An 18,503-nucleotide genomic window follows, 5' to 3' on the forward strand; every position below is an offset into this window, starting at 1 on the left:
CTTCTTTCTGTATACTTCAACATGATGGGACAGAAAGTTTCCCCTTGTGTATGGAATGTGGTGCCTCCAAGGAGCTGAGTGTGGCCCCCAGCTCACAGCCAGCATGGAATGGAGTCTTTCGTTGTACAGCCATGGGAACTGAAATCTGCCAACAAGGACAATGACTTTTCCCCAGAACCTCCAGACAAGAACTCAGCCCACTGACTCCCGATTTCAGCCTTATGATACCCTGGGCAGCGAGCCCCACCTTGTCGAGCTGGACTGACCTACAGAACTGTGAGCCAATAAATGGGTGGTATTTTAAGCTGCTAGGTTTGGGATCATCTGTTATGTGACAATAGAAGACTAATACACCAGTGGAATCTCCTGCAAGGTTTTCTGAGTTAAATTTCTGCTATATTAGTACATCACTAGTATTTTAGACCCTGGGTTATATAGAAAAAGGAAGGGGAGTTATTTTACTCTCTATGATTAGCAGTTTATACTATCATCGATGGAGAAGAAAAGATCATGTTCCTCCACCGGTTGTCAACATGAGCTGTTAATATCTATCAATGATTCTCATAGTGGCTAAATATATTGGCTTTGGAGTTAATCCCACCAGGATCCAAATCCTGGTCCAGACACTTATTAGCTGTGTAGACTTGGGAAAATCATTTAGCTTCTCTCTTCTCATCTATAAAAATGAAGTTGTCAGTGAAAAATTAAGTAAAATTACGTATGTGAAAGAGCCTAACACAAACTAGCTGCACAATAAATACTAATTTCCCTTCTTTACCAAATAACTTCTTTCTTTTCTTTTTTCTCTTCTTTTCCTTCCTCTCCTCTCCCCTCCTCTCCCCTCCCCTCCCCTCCTCTCCTCTCTTCTCTTCTTTTCTTTTCTACCAAATAACTTCTAATACTTTCCTTGGCCTACTTTTTTGTTTTATTGCTTTTCTGTCATCTCATGTGTTAGGATTTTATACAGTAAGAGATAGACCGCATATACTGAAAGGTACTGAAAAATAAACTCTTAGGGAAATGCTCCTATGTACAAGATAGGCCCATTAAGATTTACTTTAATCTGAAATGAAAAGAGAATTTGTCAGAACAAATTTGTAAGAGTAAAATTTCAGCGGTGAATGAGGTGAAAAGGGGCAATAGCCAAGATTTTACAGGGAAAGTGGTGTTGGTGATTTCTAGAACTTTCCTGACTGGGGCCCCAGGTTGCCTCGGGGATGGGGATGAGGGTGAGGAACAGTAATCCCACAGATAAAAGCACATCACACCTAGGACTTCTAGAGTGACCGTATCTTCTTCCAGGTTTTGGCCTTGCTCAGATGGGGCACTAACTTCACAGCGATATTTCCCAGCATCAGTTCTTGTAACATTTTTGATCCGTATACTGAAATCTATCATCTCAGCTCGATCTTTAAAATCACCTTTTAGAAAAAGAAGACAATGATGTTAATAACAGTGCAAATAACTTTCTATATACTACCTTCCTCAAGTCACTTCATTCGGTGACCAAGGCATTTATTTTCCTATTAATAAACTCAATTTAAAAACTAATAAAGGACTCTTAAGTATAGGAAACAAACCGAGGGTTCCTGGAGGGGAGGTTGGTGGGTGGATGTGGTAACTGGGTGATGGGCATTAAGGAGAGCACGTGACGTGATGAGCACTGGGTGTTATACGCAACTGATGAATTATTGAACTCTACGTCTGAAATTAATGATGTACTATATGTTGGCTAATTGAATTTAAATAAAAAAATAAAAACTCAAAACACTGTATGCAGATGCTGCTATTTCAAATTTCTTCTTGTTTTTTAGAATGACATACAATTCACAAGAGAACATTCAGTTCAATATTCTCGTATGTTAGAGGATTCAATCCTCATTCCTGCCTCATCCCCTTTCTAATATGCTTGCACAAACATTCCCACCTTCAGAAGACACTGCAGCATCTAGTTCAATTAGCTGGAACGGTAAATTTATGTGCGGTGGCCCACATCATACTGCCACAGAAGAAAAGGTGAAGGGGTCTTAAAAACACTCTTTCGATTAGTTTTTGGTAATAATATGTACGGAATGAAAATAGCATTTGATAGAACATTCAGGTGCTAGATTGTCAATAGGAGAAAATACACGCAAAGACAGCCCGGCGGCCCACAGCAGTCTTACCTTGACAGATGAGAACAAGAGGGGTATCTTAAATTCCTTGTGGACTTTGAACGTTTGTTCATGTGTTTAATTCTTTAAAATTAAAGTAAGGCATAGCATTCTAAAATAATACCATGCTTCTTATACTTGTTAAATTATATTTGCAACTTCTGAATGTTTATAATGGAAAATTCCAAGCACACACAAAATTACAGAGTATTGTAAAATAAATCTCATCAGCCAGCAATAACAGTAATCCATGCATGGCCTATCCTATTCCATCTGCACATCTGAACGTTGAATTATTTTGAGGTAAATCTCAACGCCATAGCATTTTATCCATTATTATCAATGCTTTAAAAGCTCATTATACATTCAACAGGAAAAACAGTAAGTGGAAAGAAATGTATAACAAAGAATTAAAATAAAGCACTGGTTAAAGGTAGTTGTATTTACCTTCCCCTGCCATAAGTCTAAGTCTCAACTGCAAAGGCTTCTTAGTGATGGCTTAGCTTTCTAGATGGTGATATGGAAATAGGGTAAAATTATTACCACCGAGCAGTGACCCTTCATCTCACTTTCACATCATCTCTTTTTCCTTTCTCTCAAGAGTCTAATCTACTGGGCCAGCAAGAGCCATTCCATTTTACATCCTTTAGGGCTGAGCTGAGACATGAAGGGTCCAGGGTCTCCATGGAGTTGACTTTCTTCTATTCTCTGTTCCATTTTCGTGGTGATTGCATTCTAGGTCTCAGTCATTGTTGGTTTCATCTCACACTTACAAAACACATTCTCTTTCACCATACACAAAAATAAACTCAAAATGGATCAAAGACTTAAATGTGAGACCTGAAACCATAAAAATCTTTGAAGAGAACACGGGCTTTCTCTGACATTGGCTGTAGCAAGTTTTCTAGATAGGTCTCCAGAGGCAAGAGAAATAAAGGCAAAAATAAACTATTGGGACCACATCAGAATAGAAGGTTTCTGCACAGCGAAGGAAACAATCAAAACTAAAAGGCAACCTATGGAATGGAAGAAGATATTTGCAAATGATATCTCCAATAAAGGGTTAGTATTCAAAATATATAAAGAACTGAATCAACTCAATACCCAAAAAACAAGGAATCCAATTAAAAAATAGGCAGAAAACATGAACAGACATTTTTCCAAAGAAGATAGACAAATGGCCAACAGACATGAAAAGATGCTCAACGTCACCATCATCAGGGAAATGCAAATCAAAACTACAATGAGGTATCACTTCGCACCTGTCAGAATGGCTAACATCAAAAACACAAGAAACAACAGGTGTTGGTGAGGATGTAGAGAAAAGGAGAACCTTTGTGCCCTGTGGGAATGCAAACTGGCACAGCTACTGTGGAAAACCATATGGAGGTTCCTCAAAAAATTAAAAACAGAACTACCCTATAATCCAGGAATCGCACTACTGGGTTTTTACCCAAAAGATACAAAAACACTAATTCAAAGTGATACATGCACCCCTATGTTTATTGCAGCATTATTTACAATAGCCAAATTATGGAAGCAGCCCATATATATAGTATATAAGGATACAATGGAATGTTACTCAGCTATAAAAATAATGAAATCTTGCCATTTGCAACAACATGGATAGAGCTAGAGGGTATTACGCCAAACGAAATAAGTTAGTCAGAGAAAGACAAATACCATATGATCTCATTCATATGTGGAATTTAAGAAACAAAACAAGTGAGCAAAGGAAAAAAGAGCGAGAGAGAGAGGGAGAGAGAGAGAGAGAGGCAAACCAGGAAATAGACTCTTAACTATAGAGAACAAACTGATGGTTACCAGAGGGAGGTGGGTAGGGGAATGGGGGAAATAGAGAAGGGGGATTAAGAGTATACTTATCATGATGAAAATAACATAAAATAAAATAAAACAAAATAAAATGATTTAAAAAACCCACATTCTCAGTAACTAGTCCTGTCCTGTTCTCATTTGTAAATTAAAGAACCCAGGTTGTACTTGGTGTTCTCTTGCTCTCACCTCATCAAGTCTACAGCTTCTTACCTTGAAGAGCCTGCTGGTAGTAGACAAAGGAGACACTCCGGCCCAGTTTCTTCCACTCTAATCTGGAGGAAATGGTCTTCTTTGGATATTTACAGGCTAAAATAACCTCTAGGAACAACAACAAAAATACTTATTTTCTAATTGTCCCTATGAATTTATATTTTACTTAAGTAAATTTTTAAACAGCCTTAAGCTATTTCTTTATACTTCCATTCATTCATTCAATTCTTTCATTCATTCATTCATAAATTACTTTAATGGGCACCATATTGGCTTAACCCAAAGATGAATCGAAAGCATTATAGCTCTTCTCCATAATAACTGCATGACACTAGGCTACTGACCCTAGTTCTTGAGCCTCAGTTACCATCTGTGAAATAAGATAGTATGTCATAGAGTTGTAGTGAGTCTTCAAATACAGTAATACATGCAAAGCACACATGCCTGGACATGGTAAGTAATTTAAAAATGGCAGTTATTTATCGTTTATCTTACTATCTTACTATTCCCAGTCTCAGTCATCAGGGAGTTTACAGCCTGGGAGAAGAGATAAATAAGATAATGTAATTTTGTTCCATTGTTCATAGTGCCATGAACGCTATGGAGGTAAACAGAGAAAGGCACTCAGTGCAGCCTATGAGATCCACAAACATTCCTTCAACATGTACGTTCTCACTCAGACCCATTCTTTGATAACCCTCTCTATGGATATATTGATACAAACCCGATACGATCTTCTACTAAATCATGGGTTCCTAATTCTTATCTCTATCCAGATAAATTATGAGAAGATTTAATCTTGGCATCAAGTTTAACTGCCTCACTGTAGCTCATTTAAGTCACTTTATTGCAGGAAATTTACTGTAGTTATGTCATTAAAGAATTCCTGGAACCTCTGAAGGAACCCCCTCTTTTAACTGTCCAAACAAGATGACTGGGGGGAGGAGGGGAAGTCCAGCACCTATCTGCCAACTGCTTTGAGTTGCCAAAAGGAAACCTCCGGTTGTAAATATTTTTAAAGTACCTTTCAGTCACGCTCTCTAGTGTGTCATCTTCATGTTTCTGAGACATTTTTTTCCCACAATGCATTCAGTGTGACCCCAAAAGCACACATCTTTGACTAGAGGAGGTTCAAAATCCTTTCCATACCTCTGATTTTGATGTAGCAGATTAAATGCCATTTTATTTTTTTTACGATTTTATTTTTAAAGATTTAATGCCATTTTAAAAAACAATTCAGATGCAGCCATCAAAAAAAAAAAAATGAAATCTTGCCATTTGCAGCGACGTGGATGGAACTAGAGGGTATTATGCTAAGTGAAATAAGTCAGTCAGAGAAAGACAAGTATCATATGATCTCACTGATATGAGGAATTTGAGAAACAAGACAGAGGATCATAGGGGAAAGGAGGGAAAAATGAAACAAGACGAAACCAGAGAAGGAGACAAACCATAAGAGACTCTTAATCTCAGGAAACAAACTGACGGTGCTGGAGTGGAGGGGGGTGGGAGGGATGGGGTGGCTGGGTGATAGACACTGGGGAGGGTATATGTTATGGTGAGCACTGTGAATTGTGTAAGACTGATGAATCACAGGCCTGTGATTATATGTTAATATAATCAAATAATACATTATATGTTAATTAAAAAATTCAGGATATATGATATGGTAGATTAGAGAGCAGTACTTTTATTATCCCAAGTTTTATTAATATACACATAGATATGGACAAAAAGCCAAAAAATATGTATGAAAATATTAACCCAGTGATGAGTTCTGTGTGACAGAATTACGGTTTTTCTTTTTGTTATATGTAGTTTCTAATTTTCTTCTTAGTTCCACACATACTGCTAGAAATACAGAAATAGAATACAAGGTAATGGAAAACAGAAAATAGGACAGAGAAAAGAAAGGCAAGGGGGAAAAAACCCCCCAAAATTATTTTCAAGGGTGCCTAAAGTTTTTAGAGCAGGTTTTACATGACAAAGAGACATCATTTTACAGACATGTTTACAATTATGCTACAAAGACAAATATGTGCTGAGGGACTTGTCTGAGGAAACATGGTTCTGTTCTGTTGATTAAGGAGAATGGGTGGTGACTTTCCGGAGTCTTGAGTTTGAGATAGGTTTCCTTCCCGTATTTTGTTGAGTTTCCAACAATTAAACACACACCCACACTCATTTTTAGCCCACACGCTCAGGTCTTAGGAATAAATTTGTACTTGGTCACATTGTTTCATATATTTAACTACATACACAGGCACACACACACACACACACACACACGGAGCCCTTTTCATCAAGAAGATTTGACTTCTGTCCTCATTGCTCTATGGAAAACCTCTGCAGAAATTATATTCAAAAACGAAACCAATGGTTTTCCTAAATGCAGTGACACCATTCTCTCGCCTCACTCAGACCATGGAGGATGTGTGGAGATGGTCTAAGTCATCCAACTGTTGAGTACTTACTGTGTGTCCAGTTTATTATTAATTTATTATATTCATTTATAATTTATTATTATACCATTGTTCCTGAGCTATATCAGTGAGCAAAACAAAGATCCCTGTTCTTTCAGGTCTCACAATTTGCAGGGGGAGTCAGGCACACAAGAAATATCATAAAGTGAATTAAATGCTACATTGGGAGGTAATGAGTGCTATGGAAATAAAGTAGAGTAGATCAGGAGTGTTGGTGTGCAATTACAAAACACCTGAATAGTCAGAGTTCTACTCATTTAGAGAGTGACATTTGACCAAAGACTGAAAAAAAGAAATTAGAATTCCTTAGAATTTGAGTACAAATTTCGTAGAATTCGAAATTGGAATTCACCACGTGTTTCTTTGGGACTACTCCAAGCAAGGCCACAGTCAGTGCCTCGATCTGAAAAGGTGCCAACACCATGACCTCTGGAACTGGGAGAAACAGTAAGTCAGTTGGAATCATGGGGTCAACATCTGAGGATAAAGAACCAGATGAATTGAGAAGCTAACTACCATGGACTCTCCTCTCTCTTTTCAGTTAAAATGCAACACTCACAACCAGTATAATCTTGTACGTAGCCCTTAGGGTTATTATACCATAAGGCCTTTTGGAGTTAGACCTCCGCCATACGCTATGTGTGTGATGTTGGGCAAATTACTTAACTGTTTTTGAACATTATACTCACATTTTTTTTTTAAGATTTTATTTATTTTGAGAGAGAGAGAGAGAGCATGAGCAGGGTGAGGAGTAGGGGGAGAAGCAGGCTCTCTCCATTGAGCAAGGAGCCCGATGCGGGGCTCAATCCCAGGACTCTGGGATCATGACCTGAGCTGAGGGCAGATGCTTAACCAACTGAGTCACCCAAGCGTCCTATACTCACATTTGTAAAAAGAAACAATATAACAGTACTCATCTCATGAAGCTAGTGTGAAGTTTAAGTGAGGTAATATATCAATACACTTGGGTGTGTGTGGTACTTTGTACATGGTGCGTGCTCCATCAGTGGTTATTACTGCTTTCACCCCTGAGAAACTTCTTTTACTTGGAGTTGTATGCCTTGACATGATAGAAATCCCCACTTTCTGGGCGCCTGGGTGGTTCAGATGGTTGAGCGTCTGCCTTCGGCTCAGGTCATGATCCCAGAGTCCTGGGATCGAGTCCCGCATCGGGCTCCCTGCTCCTTGGGAGCCTGCTTCTCCCTCTGCCTCTCTCTCTCTCTGTCTCTCATGAATAAATAAATAAAATCTTTAAAAAAAAAAAAGAAATCCCCACTTTCTACACCCCAAATTTACCTAAGAATCACTCAAATTTGAACTAAAACCGCTACCTTTGAGACAGCAAAGAATAGGATACAGACATAAATCATATTTTCTCAAAACAAGGCATACAAAAGCATAAAAATGCACCAAGTTTTTTTCATTAAGATGATCATTTCATTCCCAAAAATATGTTTCCTTTGGGTCAGGGAAAAGATGATTCTTTTGTTTAGAAAAAACGTATTAGCAATAACTATTTTCATGTAGCAAAATAGTCACTTTTAGGGATCACATCAATAGAAATCACTGTGAATTTTAGTTTTTCTAGGATTTTGTACTGCTAATTATCTTTTGATGTTATTCCCTGTGCTGAAGTTAAAAATCATCAAAATCTTATATACGCAAAAATAGAATTGATACGACCAACACAGCTCTGAAGAATTACCAAGAAATTACTTCTGTGAAGAAAAGCATGCTGTTAACCTGATTTATAGCTCACAGGGTTGGACACTCTGCATAAAGGCTGCTCATATAACTTATAAGCTTAGCAAAGCTGCTATCACTTCAGTCTCATTCTGTTCTTGGCACCACTGTGGGAAGTGATACAAAACAGCAGTACTGCAAAGAAGGAATTAATTCATGATTTGTTGACATCCGAGAGACAAGAGACAAAAAAGTGAAATGAATTAGGTGGAACACACCCACACATATACACAAATCACAAGATATTTTACACTTTAACTAAAATCAAGTCATTGCATGAAATACGCTACAACTAAAATGTGGAAGAAGATAGAAATTTATTTTTGCTTTAAGGAGAGCCAAGTTGGAATGACTGGGGCACATATAAAATAGAATCAAAATATAAATCTTTGTCTTTAAAGATTTATTTATTTTATTTGTGTGTGTGTGTGTGAGAGAGAGAGAGCACATGTGCATGTGAGTGGGGGGAGGGGCAGAAGGAGAGAAGCAGACTCCTGTTGAGCGCAGAGCCCCCACCTCCCCATGTGGGGCTCTATCTCAGGAACCTGAAATTCTGACCTGAGCCGAAACCAAGAGTTGGATGCTCAACTGATTGAGCTACCCAGGTGCCCCTATAATTCTTACTTTAAAAGAGGAGAGGGGAAACAAAAGAATAAAAATAGAAAATACTTATTCAGGAATAAGACTAACATTTGACTGCAATAAATTATAGAACGATTTTTTATATTAAAAATAAAATACACATTAAAAAGTAATGTAAATAGTACACAATTTTAATTTGGAGTGATGGAAATTTTTGGAACTAGACAGAGGTGGTAGTTACACAGCATTGTGAATGTACTAAATGCCACTGATCTGTTCACTTGAATGTGCTGGTTTAATGTTATATGAATTTCACCTCCATACATTTTTTTTTTTTAAAGTAATGTAAGACTGTAGAATTTAACTTTGGCATCCTAATTGAGGTATCATGCCATAGGGCCTGCGTGGCGGGGGGTGGGGGGGGAGCAGGGATGTATATTCATGGTACCCACTGGGCCCAACAGTGAGAACCTTCAGGAAAGTACAAAGTAGGGCAATTCACTTCTTTTGTCCTTACAGAGTCCTGGCCCATCTTTTCCTCTCACTGTGTGATCCCTCTTTTAGCCTTTCTAGTCTCCTTTTCAACACCTTGTCCAGCCCTGTTTATCTCCCACTTCAAGTGCTCCATAGCCCTACATCACTCCCAATCATAAATTTGCTCTTCCCACGTCTCTCCACTTAAAACTAATTCATGATAAAGTGTGAGTCTTTTATTAGCTTAATCATGTAATATTTTAGGACTTCATTAACTGAAATGGTTATTTAAGTGATTTGTTATCAAGTGATGTGTACTTGTGAATGGCATGCCAATTCTTACTGTAGCATATTTTTGCTGAAGAAGCACATATAACGCTGTGTGCCGGGCACTATTAGAAATACTAGCTAAATACTAATCTACTTAGTTCCGTCCCATCCAGTTCTCTTCTTTAATCTTTGTCTCTTTCCTTCAAACCTGTCTCTCCCAATGCCAAGAACCTAAGACATGCCTGAAGACGAGAGTTCAGACACATTTGAAACTTGTTTCTTAAATGTTTGCAATCTCTGGCCCAAACTAGCATCATACTTAGGACATAGTAATTCTTCTGGTTGCCTAGTATTATTGTGTTCTAGGTAAAAGAGCCTTCAGAATAGTAGTAGGTGGTCAATATTTGAAGTAAACTTATAGAAGCCCTTATAAAGTTTTCCTTGGGTATTATAGTCTTTAAAAATTTTTTTTTAAATTGTGGTTAAATACATAGATCTTAACATTTACCATCTTAACTTTTTTTTTTTAAAGATTTTATTTATTTATTTGAGAGAGAGAGAGAGAGCACATGAGAGGGGGGAGGGTCAGAGGGAGAAGCAGACTCCCTGCCGAGCAGGGAGCCCGATGCGGGACTCGATCCAGGGACTCCAGGATCATGACCTGAGCCGAAGGCAGTTGCTTAACCAACCAGGCGCCCCATCTTAACACTTTTTAACTTTTTGCCATCTTAATGATTTTTAATAATTCAGTAGTGTTACATATATCCACATTGTTAAGCAACCAATCTCTAGAACTTTTTCATCTTGCAAAAGTGAAAGTTTATATCCATTAAACACCAACTCCCTACTGTAAATATATTTAAGAAGCTAAAATACATAACAAAATGGCACCCCAAAATAGGCTATATTAATGTCATCTTAAAAACATTAAGTAGAGTGGGGTTTGCGGTGTTAATTTCCATTTGCCATATCCAGTTGGCTGGAAACTTTGCAAAACCTCTGTCTACCAGTTTCACAAATTAGATCTGCTTTGTTGCAGATAATTTATGCAATTAGAGGCCTTCTTTGTACATCAGGTCTTTCATTTCCACTGAGGAGGTGGAGAAAGAGTTCTCAAGTGGAAATAGCACAGAGCAACATTTTGGAAGGAAGAATTGGTGTGAGGTAAGGCAGAGGGTCCCGACAAATAGATAACATCACCCACGTCATACTTGGGAGTCATTTGAACAACATAGTCTGTGAAAAGCATAAGTTACTCTACCTTGATACTCTATTGCTGTGACCACTTGATGGTCTTTTGGGGCAGAGAATCCATAGGCCTTATGATCTGAAAGATTAAAACAGATAGGATAATTAAAATAGTACCAAAGCCACTTGCAAATATTTGAATGGAATGCAACATTGAGGAAAACTGGCCTAAAGTTTGGTGACAGTTTCACACATTCATAACCCATAGGTTTTAAAGTATCAAAATAAGAAAAACCAAGCCAAACCCTCTATGTCTCTTCCATTTTCTGTATTGTGGTTTTCTGCCCTCCCTTCACAAAGCAAAACCCACAGGTCTGTAAGGGCCCCATGACAAACAACACAATTTCACAAGCTTGATTGTGAAAGGTTTTTTTGTTTTATTTTAAGATTTATTTATTTATTTTAGAGAACGTGGGAGCAGAGGGAGGGACAGAGGGAGAGGCAGAGAAGCAGACTGCCCACTGACTGCAGAGCCTGACTCTGGGCTAGATACCAGGACCCCAAGATCATGACCTGAGCCCAAACCAAGAGTCCAAAAACACTCAACGGACTGAGCCACCCAGGCGCCCCAAGCCTGATTGTTAAACAAGTGTCTTTGTCCTTAATTTAACCTAATATGCAATCTAGTGCCTAAGGTATTGCCCCTTTAAGATAAAAGCTAATTATTTAAGGGTTTAAGTTGCTTTACAAACTTATCCCTGATTATACCTACATTGTATAGAAATGGGTCATTTAACATATTTTTGACTAGGAAATGTATATATAATATATACTGTATATAAACCTTGTATTACAAATATGATGAAAAATGCAAGCAGAACATCTTTATTTTTCTCCCAAAAATTTCAGTGATTTTCCAGGATTGGTCTATAGGATTGAAATGACTGACCAATTAGGGTGGCTGGTGTGATCTGATAATAATCGACAATGACAACGATGAGATCATCATCACTTTCATAAACTTATATAGAAAATTTCATTTTGGGGGTGCCTGGGTGGCTCAGTCGTTAAGCGTCTGCCTTCGGCTCAGGTCGTGATCCCGGGGTCCTGGGATCGAGCCCCGCATCGGGCTCCCTGCTCGGCGGGAAGCCTGCTTCTCCCTCTCCTGCTCCCCCTGCTTGTGTTCCCTCTCTCGCTGTCTCTTTCTCTCTCTCTCTGTCAAATAAATAAATAAAATCTTTAAAAAAAAAAAAAAAGAAAATTTCATTTTTTTTAAAGATTGATTTATTTATTTTAGAGAGGGAGAAAGTGTGTAGGGGGAGGAGAAAAGGAGAGAGAGAGTCTTAAGCAGGCTCCACAATGGACGTGGGGCCGACCTATCAACCCTGAGCTCATGACCTAAGCCGAAACCAGAAGTCAGACACTTAACTGACTGAGCCAACCAGGTGCCCCAACAGTAGTTAACATTTATTAAGCACTTAGGTGTTAGGCAACATTCCTAACTCTCACAACAATTCTCTGTGGTCAGGTACCACCATTTTTATCCACCTGTTTTGCAGGTGGGGACACTGAGACCCAGAGAGGGTAAGAAACCTCGGTCAAGATTATCCAAGTAGTAAGTGATGGGGCTGGGATTTGAACTCATCCAGTCTATTCCCAAAGCCCACGGAGTTTATTACTATACTACTATACTGGGCCCCACATCGTGTTTCCCCCAGGCAGAACTGTGGGGAAGGACTGCAGATTAGCAAGGACGCCGGGTGGAGAGGTCCATTAATCTAATGCAGATGGGATAAGGTGAGAAATTGGTGGTTATAATGAAGGCACAACAGGAAGATGGAAGCTGGGCGGTGGTAACTGGAAAAGGAGAAGTAGCGGGGCACCGCAATCTCAGCGGGGAGGCTCTAGATGAGGGTTTCTCCATCTTGGCACTATTAACCATTGGAACCAGCTCATTCTTTGTTGTGGGGGGCTGTCCTGTGCACTGCAGGATGTTTTGCAGTATCCCTGGCTTCTGCCAGTAGAACCTCCATCTCCCCTGTAGCAAACCCAAGTCATGACAACCAAAAAGGTTTCCAGACATTGCCAAATGCCCCCGGGGGGGTAGGGGTGGGGAAATCATACTTGGTGGAAAACCACTGCTTTAGACTTAGCAGGTAGGCTGATTGAAGACCCAGGAATAGAAATAAATAGACTAAAGGAGGACCAAAAAACCATGAGTTCAAGGATTTCAAAAAAAGTTCCTAAGAGATCAGAATTTCTTGAATATGAAATAACGTGTTACATTTCTGGGAAGGAGTGAAAAATGTTTCATAGAACACGCCATCTTTGATTTATTCATGTATATGGACACTGACATGTAAATTATGACACTGTCCTAAGACTTCATCACTCCTAAGGAATACATGCTATTTGGGATAACTTTTTTTTTTTTTCCTCTCCCTGAGAAGCCTGGACAGCAAATGTAATTGTGAAATGAAAACTCTTAGAAACCTACAGGCTTCAAATGTCTAGTTCTCCTGTCTAACATTGTTCAACTATTCAGGTTCTCTATCTCTAAATTGCAAACATCTTCATTAGGCAAATCGGCAAAGCTGGTGTCTATTGCAAAGAATGTAGAATTGAGCTGATTGCTTTCATTGACAGCTGTAAATATATTTGTATAAAGCAGTGACCTACGTGGCCCAGTCTTAGAGAGATGTCAGGTCACCAAAGAGTGATTTCAAAATACCGCTTTTGCTTGTGTATTAAAAAAAAAAAAAATCATGAAGGGGTCCAAGCAAACTTTTTAAGTATCCTCCTTTTCCCTTTTCCACATACTCTGCCACATACCAGAATGTCCCATAGTCCTCTAAACCCTACTCTCACCCCTATATGCCTTTCTTTTCCAGTTTCTACTCTCCTTCGCCAATTTTATTTTGTAGATCCCAAAGAGGGTCTGGATCTTCAGAGAACAGAGGGAGGGAAGACACTAAGCTGACCAAGGCAGGAAAGCCAGGACCTCATACGTTCATTCTGTGTTACACCTACATTTAAATGACATGATCACTGAACGTTTTCCCAATAATTCTGATTCCAAATCATTATTCTGTGAAACTTTCAAAGCACACTTTGAAAAAGCCTCTTTTCTCCTTTAGCAATGTGTAAATTAGTGCCCTCAGAGAAATTCTGATTGTGACAGGCGTTTCTTGTGATTTTTGAACTACTTTAGTAGATTTTTTAGACAAAACAATGAAGATTCATATTCCCTAGAACCCAGTTGAGGGGAAAATCTGGGCAAAATAGAAAAAGATAATCTTTGTTCCCTCCACATCATTATATCTTTGAACTTTTCAAACACTGCACTGCCTACTGAGAATGTTTATTTTCTTCAGCAGGCTTGGGTTGTCTTTCATTTGAGGTGAACGTTAGTCCAAACTGAGACTGGAAGATTGAGAACTGGGTCCAATTATTTTCCCCTTTTCTCAATTCCAGTTTCCTACTTGCTAAAACGTCCTTTGAGAAAGATTTCTTAAATTTTCAAAAATCACTTTAAAAGTTCTATGGAAAATAATGGCTGCTAACTCAGGAATTTTATTAATTTCTTCATTACTTTTATATGTATATGTTTGAATAGAAAAAAATGTCCCAAACACCAAAAAAGAGATGACTGATTGAATTGGCAAAACTATGAACGTAAAACAATTATAAAGGGGATTGGTTTTAGTAAATTAATAAATAGATATTATTTCTTGGTATCTGAATATTTATTTCTGTGGTTTTAAGTGTCCTCTAGCTATGTTGCTTCCTCTGGTTCTATTTACTTCAAGGTTTGCTTTTTAATTAAGTAAAAATACTTAAAATGTGTGGTTACCTATGATGAACTTATTTAAACAGAAAGTTCTGAATCTTTAAAAAACAATTAAACATTATAAGATTTCTACCTTGTTTTAAGCCTTTCTGCTCTTGGAATTCGGTTTTGTGTTTTTGTTTTTTTTTTAACTTGAACCCAATAACTTTATGAAAACAAAATGTTGGATTTTTTATCATCATTTCACTAACAGATGTTAGGAAGAGTCTCTGTTGGCTGCTTTCTTGAACTGATTTTTATTGTTTCTTCACCTTTCCAGAGTGAGTTAAAAAAGAAAACAAACAAAAAATTGTCATGTAGGTCTGCTGGTTGAGGTCAACAATTGTTTTAAAGTTAGCTACAAAACATCTTTAATAGTTTTGGATGTGTTCCAAAATCACTGGCAGAAGTTCATAAAATGATGTTAAGAGACGATTATTTCCATAACTGCTAACAACTCCAAGTCAAGTAATCCTTAACCAAATGAAATCTTTTGTGTTTCTTTTCCCTCAACTCTAAGAATAAAATCTCTTACATTGTCTATCAATCATCTAAAATATTCTTATGTGACTAAGGATAATCTAGTATGACTAAGAATAAATATTTATATTTATATCACAATTTTTAAATTTACTATAAAAGTGTTATTTAAAAAGTAACTTTTATTTGGAAATATGATTAGGAAAAACTGATGTGTTACAGAGGTTTTTTTGTTCTAAGAGTACATTACAGAGAGTACCATGATAAAAACAAGTTATGAAAACTGTGGATATGAGTTATTTCATAAGTTTTCAAAAATGAAAATTAATAGCCATGTGGTTTTGACAATCACCAATACACAATTATTGTACTAACAAATATAGAAAAGATGCACAGGGCTAGTAGTAACAGATAAAATAACACTATCCAGTATGATGTATGTATGTATGTATGTATTTTTTAAAGGAGACTTTTAATTTTTATTTATTTTTTAATTTTATATTTGCATTTTTTAATTTAAATTCAATTAATTAACATTTAATGTAGTATTAGTTTCAGATGTAGAGTACTTTCCAGTATTTATTATGGATAAATATTTATAGGGTAAAAAGTCTCCCAATGAAGTAGGAATCAGGAGTTAGGTTAATATACTCATCTATCTCACTATCATTTGACCATAGTAGGTCTGAAGAGTAGAGAGAGGGGGAGAAGATGGGGGGAAGAAGAGGGAGGGGAGAGGAACGGAGAGGAAGAGAGAGAGAGACACACAGAGATAGACCTGTCCTTCTGTCTTCAAACTGGATATTCTGGCCCTTTTTTTTTTTTTTTGGTAAGACTTATTTCTTTATTTGAGAGAGAGAGAGAGCACGTGAGCAGGGGGAGAGGGAGAGAAGCAGACTCCCTGCTGAGTGGGGAGCAGGCTAGATCCCACAAACCTGGGATCATGATCTGAGTCAAAACCAAAAGTCAGATGCCCAACCAACTGAGCCACCCAGGCAACCCTTCTGGCCCTTCCTTTTAATGAGAGAAAGGGAAAACATACACCAAAGTGCAAGGAAAAATAAAAGCTATGCTTGGCTTTAGAGCTACCTGTGGCTGGTGTTCTGGTGAGTTAATGATGACCTAAAGAATTAAAGGGTGATTTTGACTATGAATAAATTTTCCCCTTAAGAACCTAGCATCTAAGTAAGATGTGACTCCACTGTGTTAAAATCCTCATTGGACAGATGTGACGATCGAGAGAGGTCCTTGCTCAAGGTCACAACGCTCAAACGCAGAGAAGCAAAGATGTGCATTTACATCTAGTTAGTTTGGTTCCACAGACCTTTCTCCCTCCTCCCATTCTCAGACTGGCACGAGGCACTGTGAGAAAGTCATGCCAAATATGACTCTGTCAGACGCTCTGAAGATGGCTTCACACCCATCTTCAATCTTTGTACCTCCAGAGTCTTATTTCTCTGCTTTACTGAATGAGTTTGGGGAATCACTTGATGCATCCAATGTTTTCATTTTTTGAAAGTGCAAACATGCAGTAATCAATACAAATTGAGTTTAACAGGGATCAGCACAGAAAGTCAAAAATATTCTCTAATATTCCTAATCTGTCAAATTTATAATCTGCAAATGAAGTTATCTTTGCATTTCTCAGAGGAAGATAGAGCACTGCTAATTTCTTTTTTTTTTTTTAAAGATTTCTTTTTTTGTTGTTTGTTTATTTATTTGAGAGAGAGAATGAGATAGAGAGAGAGCATGAGAAGGGAGAGGGTCAGAGGGAGAAGCAGACTCCCTGCCGAGCAGGGAGCCCGATGCGGGACTCGATCCCGGGACTCCAGGATCATGACCTGAGCCGAAGGCAGTGGCTTAACCAACTGAGCCACCCAGGCGCCCGAGCACTGCTAATGTCTTAAATCTTTTCCTGAATTAGAAGATTTATAAAATATAATGAATAAACACATAAAGGAAGGAGGACTGACCATGAATTTAATAAGGGGAAAGCTTTGGGGCTCTCCCTTGCATGAGCACCTCCTAAGGCTTTGAGGGTGAGGTGGGAGGGCCTAGCAATGTGTGCACATTTTGTAAAAGTTGCAAGAATAAGGGGCACCTGGGTGGCTCAGTCGGTTAAGCACCCGACTCTTGATTTCGGCTCAGGTCATGATCTCAGGGTTGTGAGATCGAGCTCTTCATTGGGCTCTGCGTTCAGCACAGAGTATACTTGAGATTCTCTCTCTCCCTCTGCCCCTCCCCCACCCAGGGCACCTGCACATGCACTCTCTCTAGGGAAAAAAAAAAAAAACTTGCAAGAATAAGATTTTTAGAGGTACAATTTTCTTAGTGAGGGCTCTAATAACCATCTTTGCACACAATTATGGGCTTCTTCTTATTAATGAGTTTATTTAGCTTTCTGGATTTGACCACTTATAATAAAGAAAGTGATCTCCAGAGTTCACTGCCTGATAGTTCAACCTTTAAAATACTATGGGTTTTATATGACCAACAACTTAGCGCATCCCTGCCCTCTCTCTCCCTCTCAAATTTCAATTTTGGAAAATACAGGGGTTGTATGAATTTTATTCTTCAACTCTCCTGCTGGATGATGGTTCATAAAAGCTTTCACCCTTACAGTTCATACATAGGTTACTAATTAAATTCTATTACCATAAATGCTTCCAGAAGAGATTTGAAACCTAAGGGAAACCCTCCCAGCTTATTGTTGCTTCACGCTTCCTTTGATTAGTCTTCAGGAAGCCAAAGGAACAAGAATGATTTATTTTGAAATGCTGAACATGGAAACAATGGTTTGGCATTGCTTAGCTGTCATATTTTACAACTGTCAGGTAAGACTACTCAGAATTAGTTACCCTGATTTCTCAGGCACTTTACAACCAGGTACTACAATTTCCCTTCTCTTTCCATAAAGACAATTCCCTGATTCACACTTTTTATTTCAAAACTGGTTCTACACATCCAACAATGAGCTAACACCAAAACCTACTCTTTAGGATCAGTCATCTAGACCAGTAAAAGAAATGGTTTAATGAAAATCTGTGTTATGGATTGAATGTTTGTGTCCCCTCCGCCAAAATCTGCGTGTTGAAATCCTAATGGCCAGTATGATGAGATTAGGAGGTGGAGGCCTTTGGGAGATGATTAGGTCATGAGGATGGAGCCTTCATGAATGGGAATAGTGCCTTTATGAAAGAGACTCAAGGGACCTCCATCTCAGCCATGTGAGGACACAACAAGAAAGTGACAGCT

General features: G+C 38.3%; 1 protein-coding gene across 2 annotated transcripts in view; it reads right to left on the reverse strand.

The window, feature by feature from the left end:
• JAM2 (junctional adhesion molecule 2) overlaps positions 1 to 18,503 on the reverse strand; it is a 61,415-nt gene that overhangs the window by 14,796 nt on the left and 28,116 nt on the right. For both annotated transcript variants that reach the window (XM_021678042.1, XM_044913784.1), the window contains exons 2-4: positions 11,013 to 11,078; positions 4,200 to 4,307; positions 1,269 to 1,421 (exon numbers count right to left, since the gene is read on the reverse strand). In XM_021678042.1, the coding sequence (XP_021533717.1) occupies positions 1,269 to 1,421; positions 4,200 to 4,307; positions 11,013 to 11,078 (327 nt within the window). The remainder of the gene's footprint in view (positions 1 to 1,268; positions 1,422 to 4,199; positions 4,308 to 11,012; positions 11,079 to 18,503) is intronic.

Source organism: Neomonachus schauinslandi, chromosome 1 (genome assembly GCF_002201575.2).
Source record: "Neomonachus schauinslandi chromosome 1, ASM220157v2, whole genome shotgun sequence".
Classification (NCBI taxonomy): Eukaryota; Metazoa; Chordata; class Mammalia; order Carnivora; family Phocidae; genus Neomonachus; species Neomonachus schauinslandi.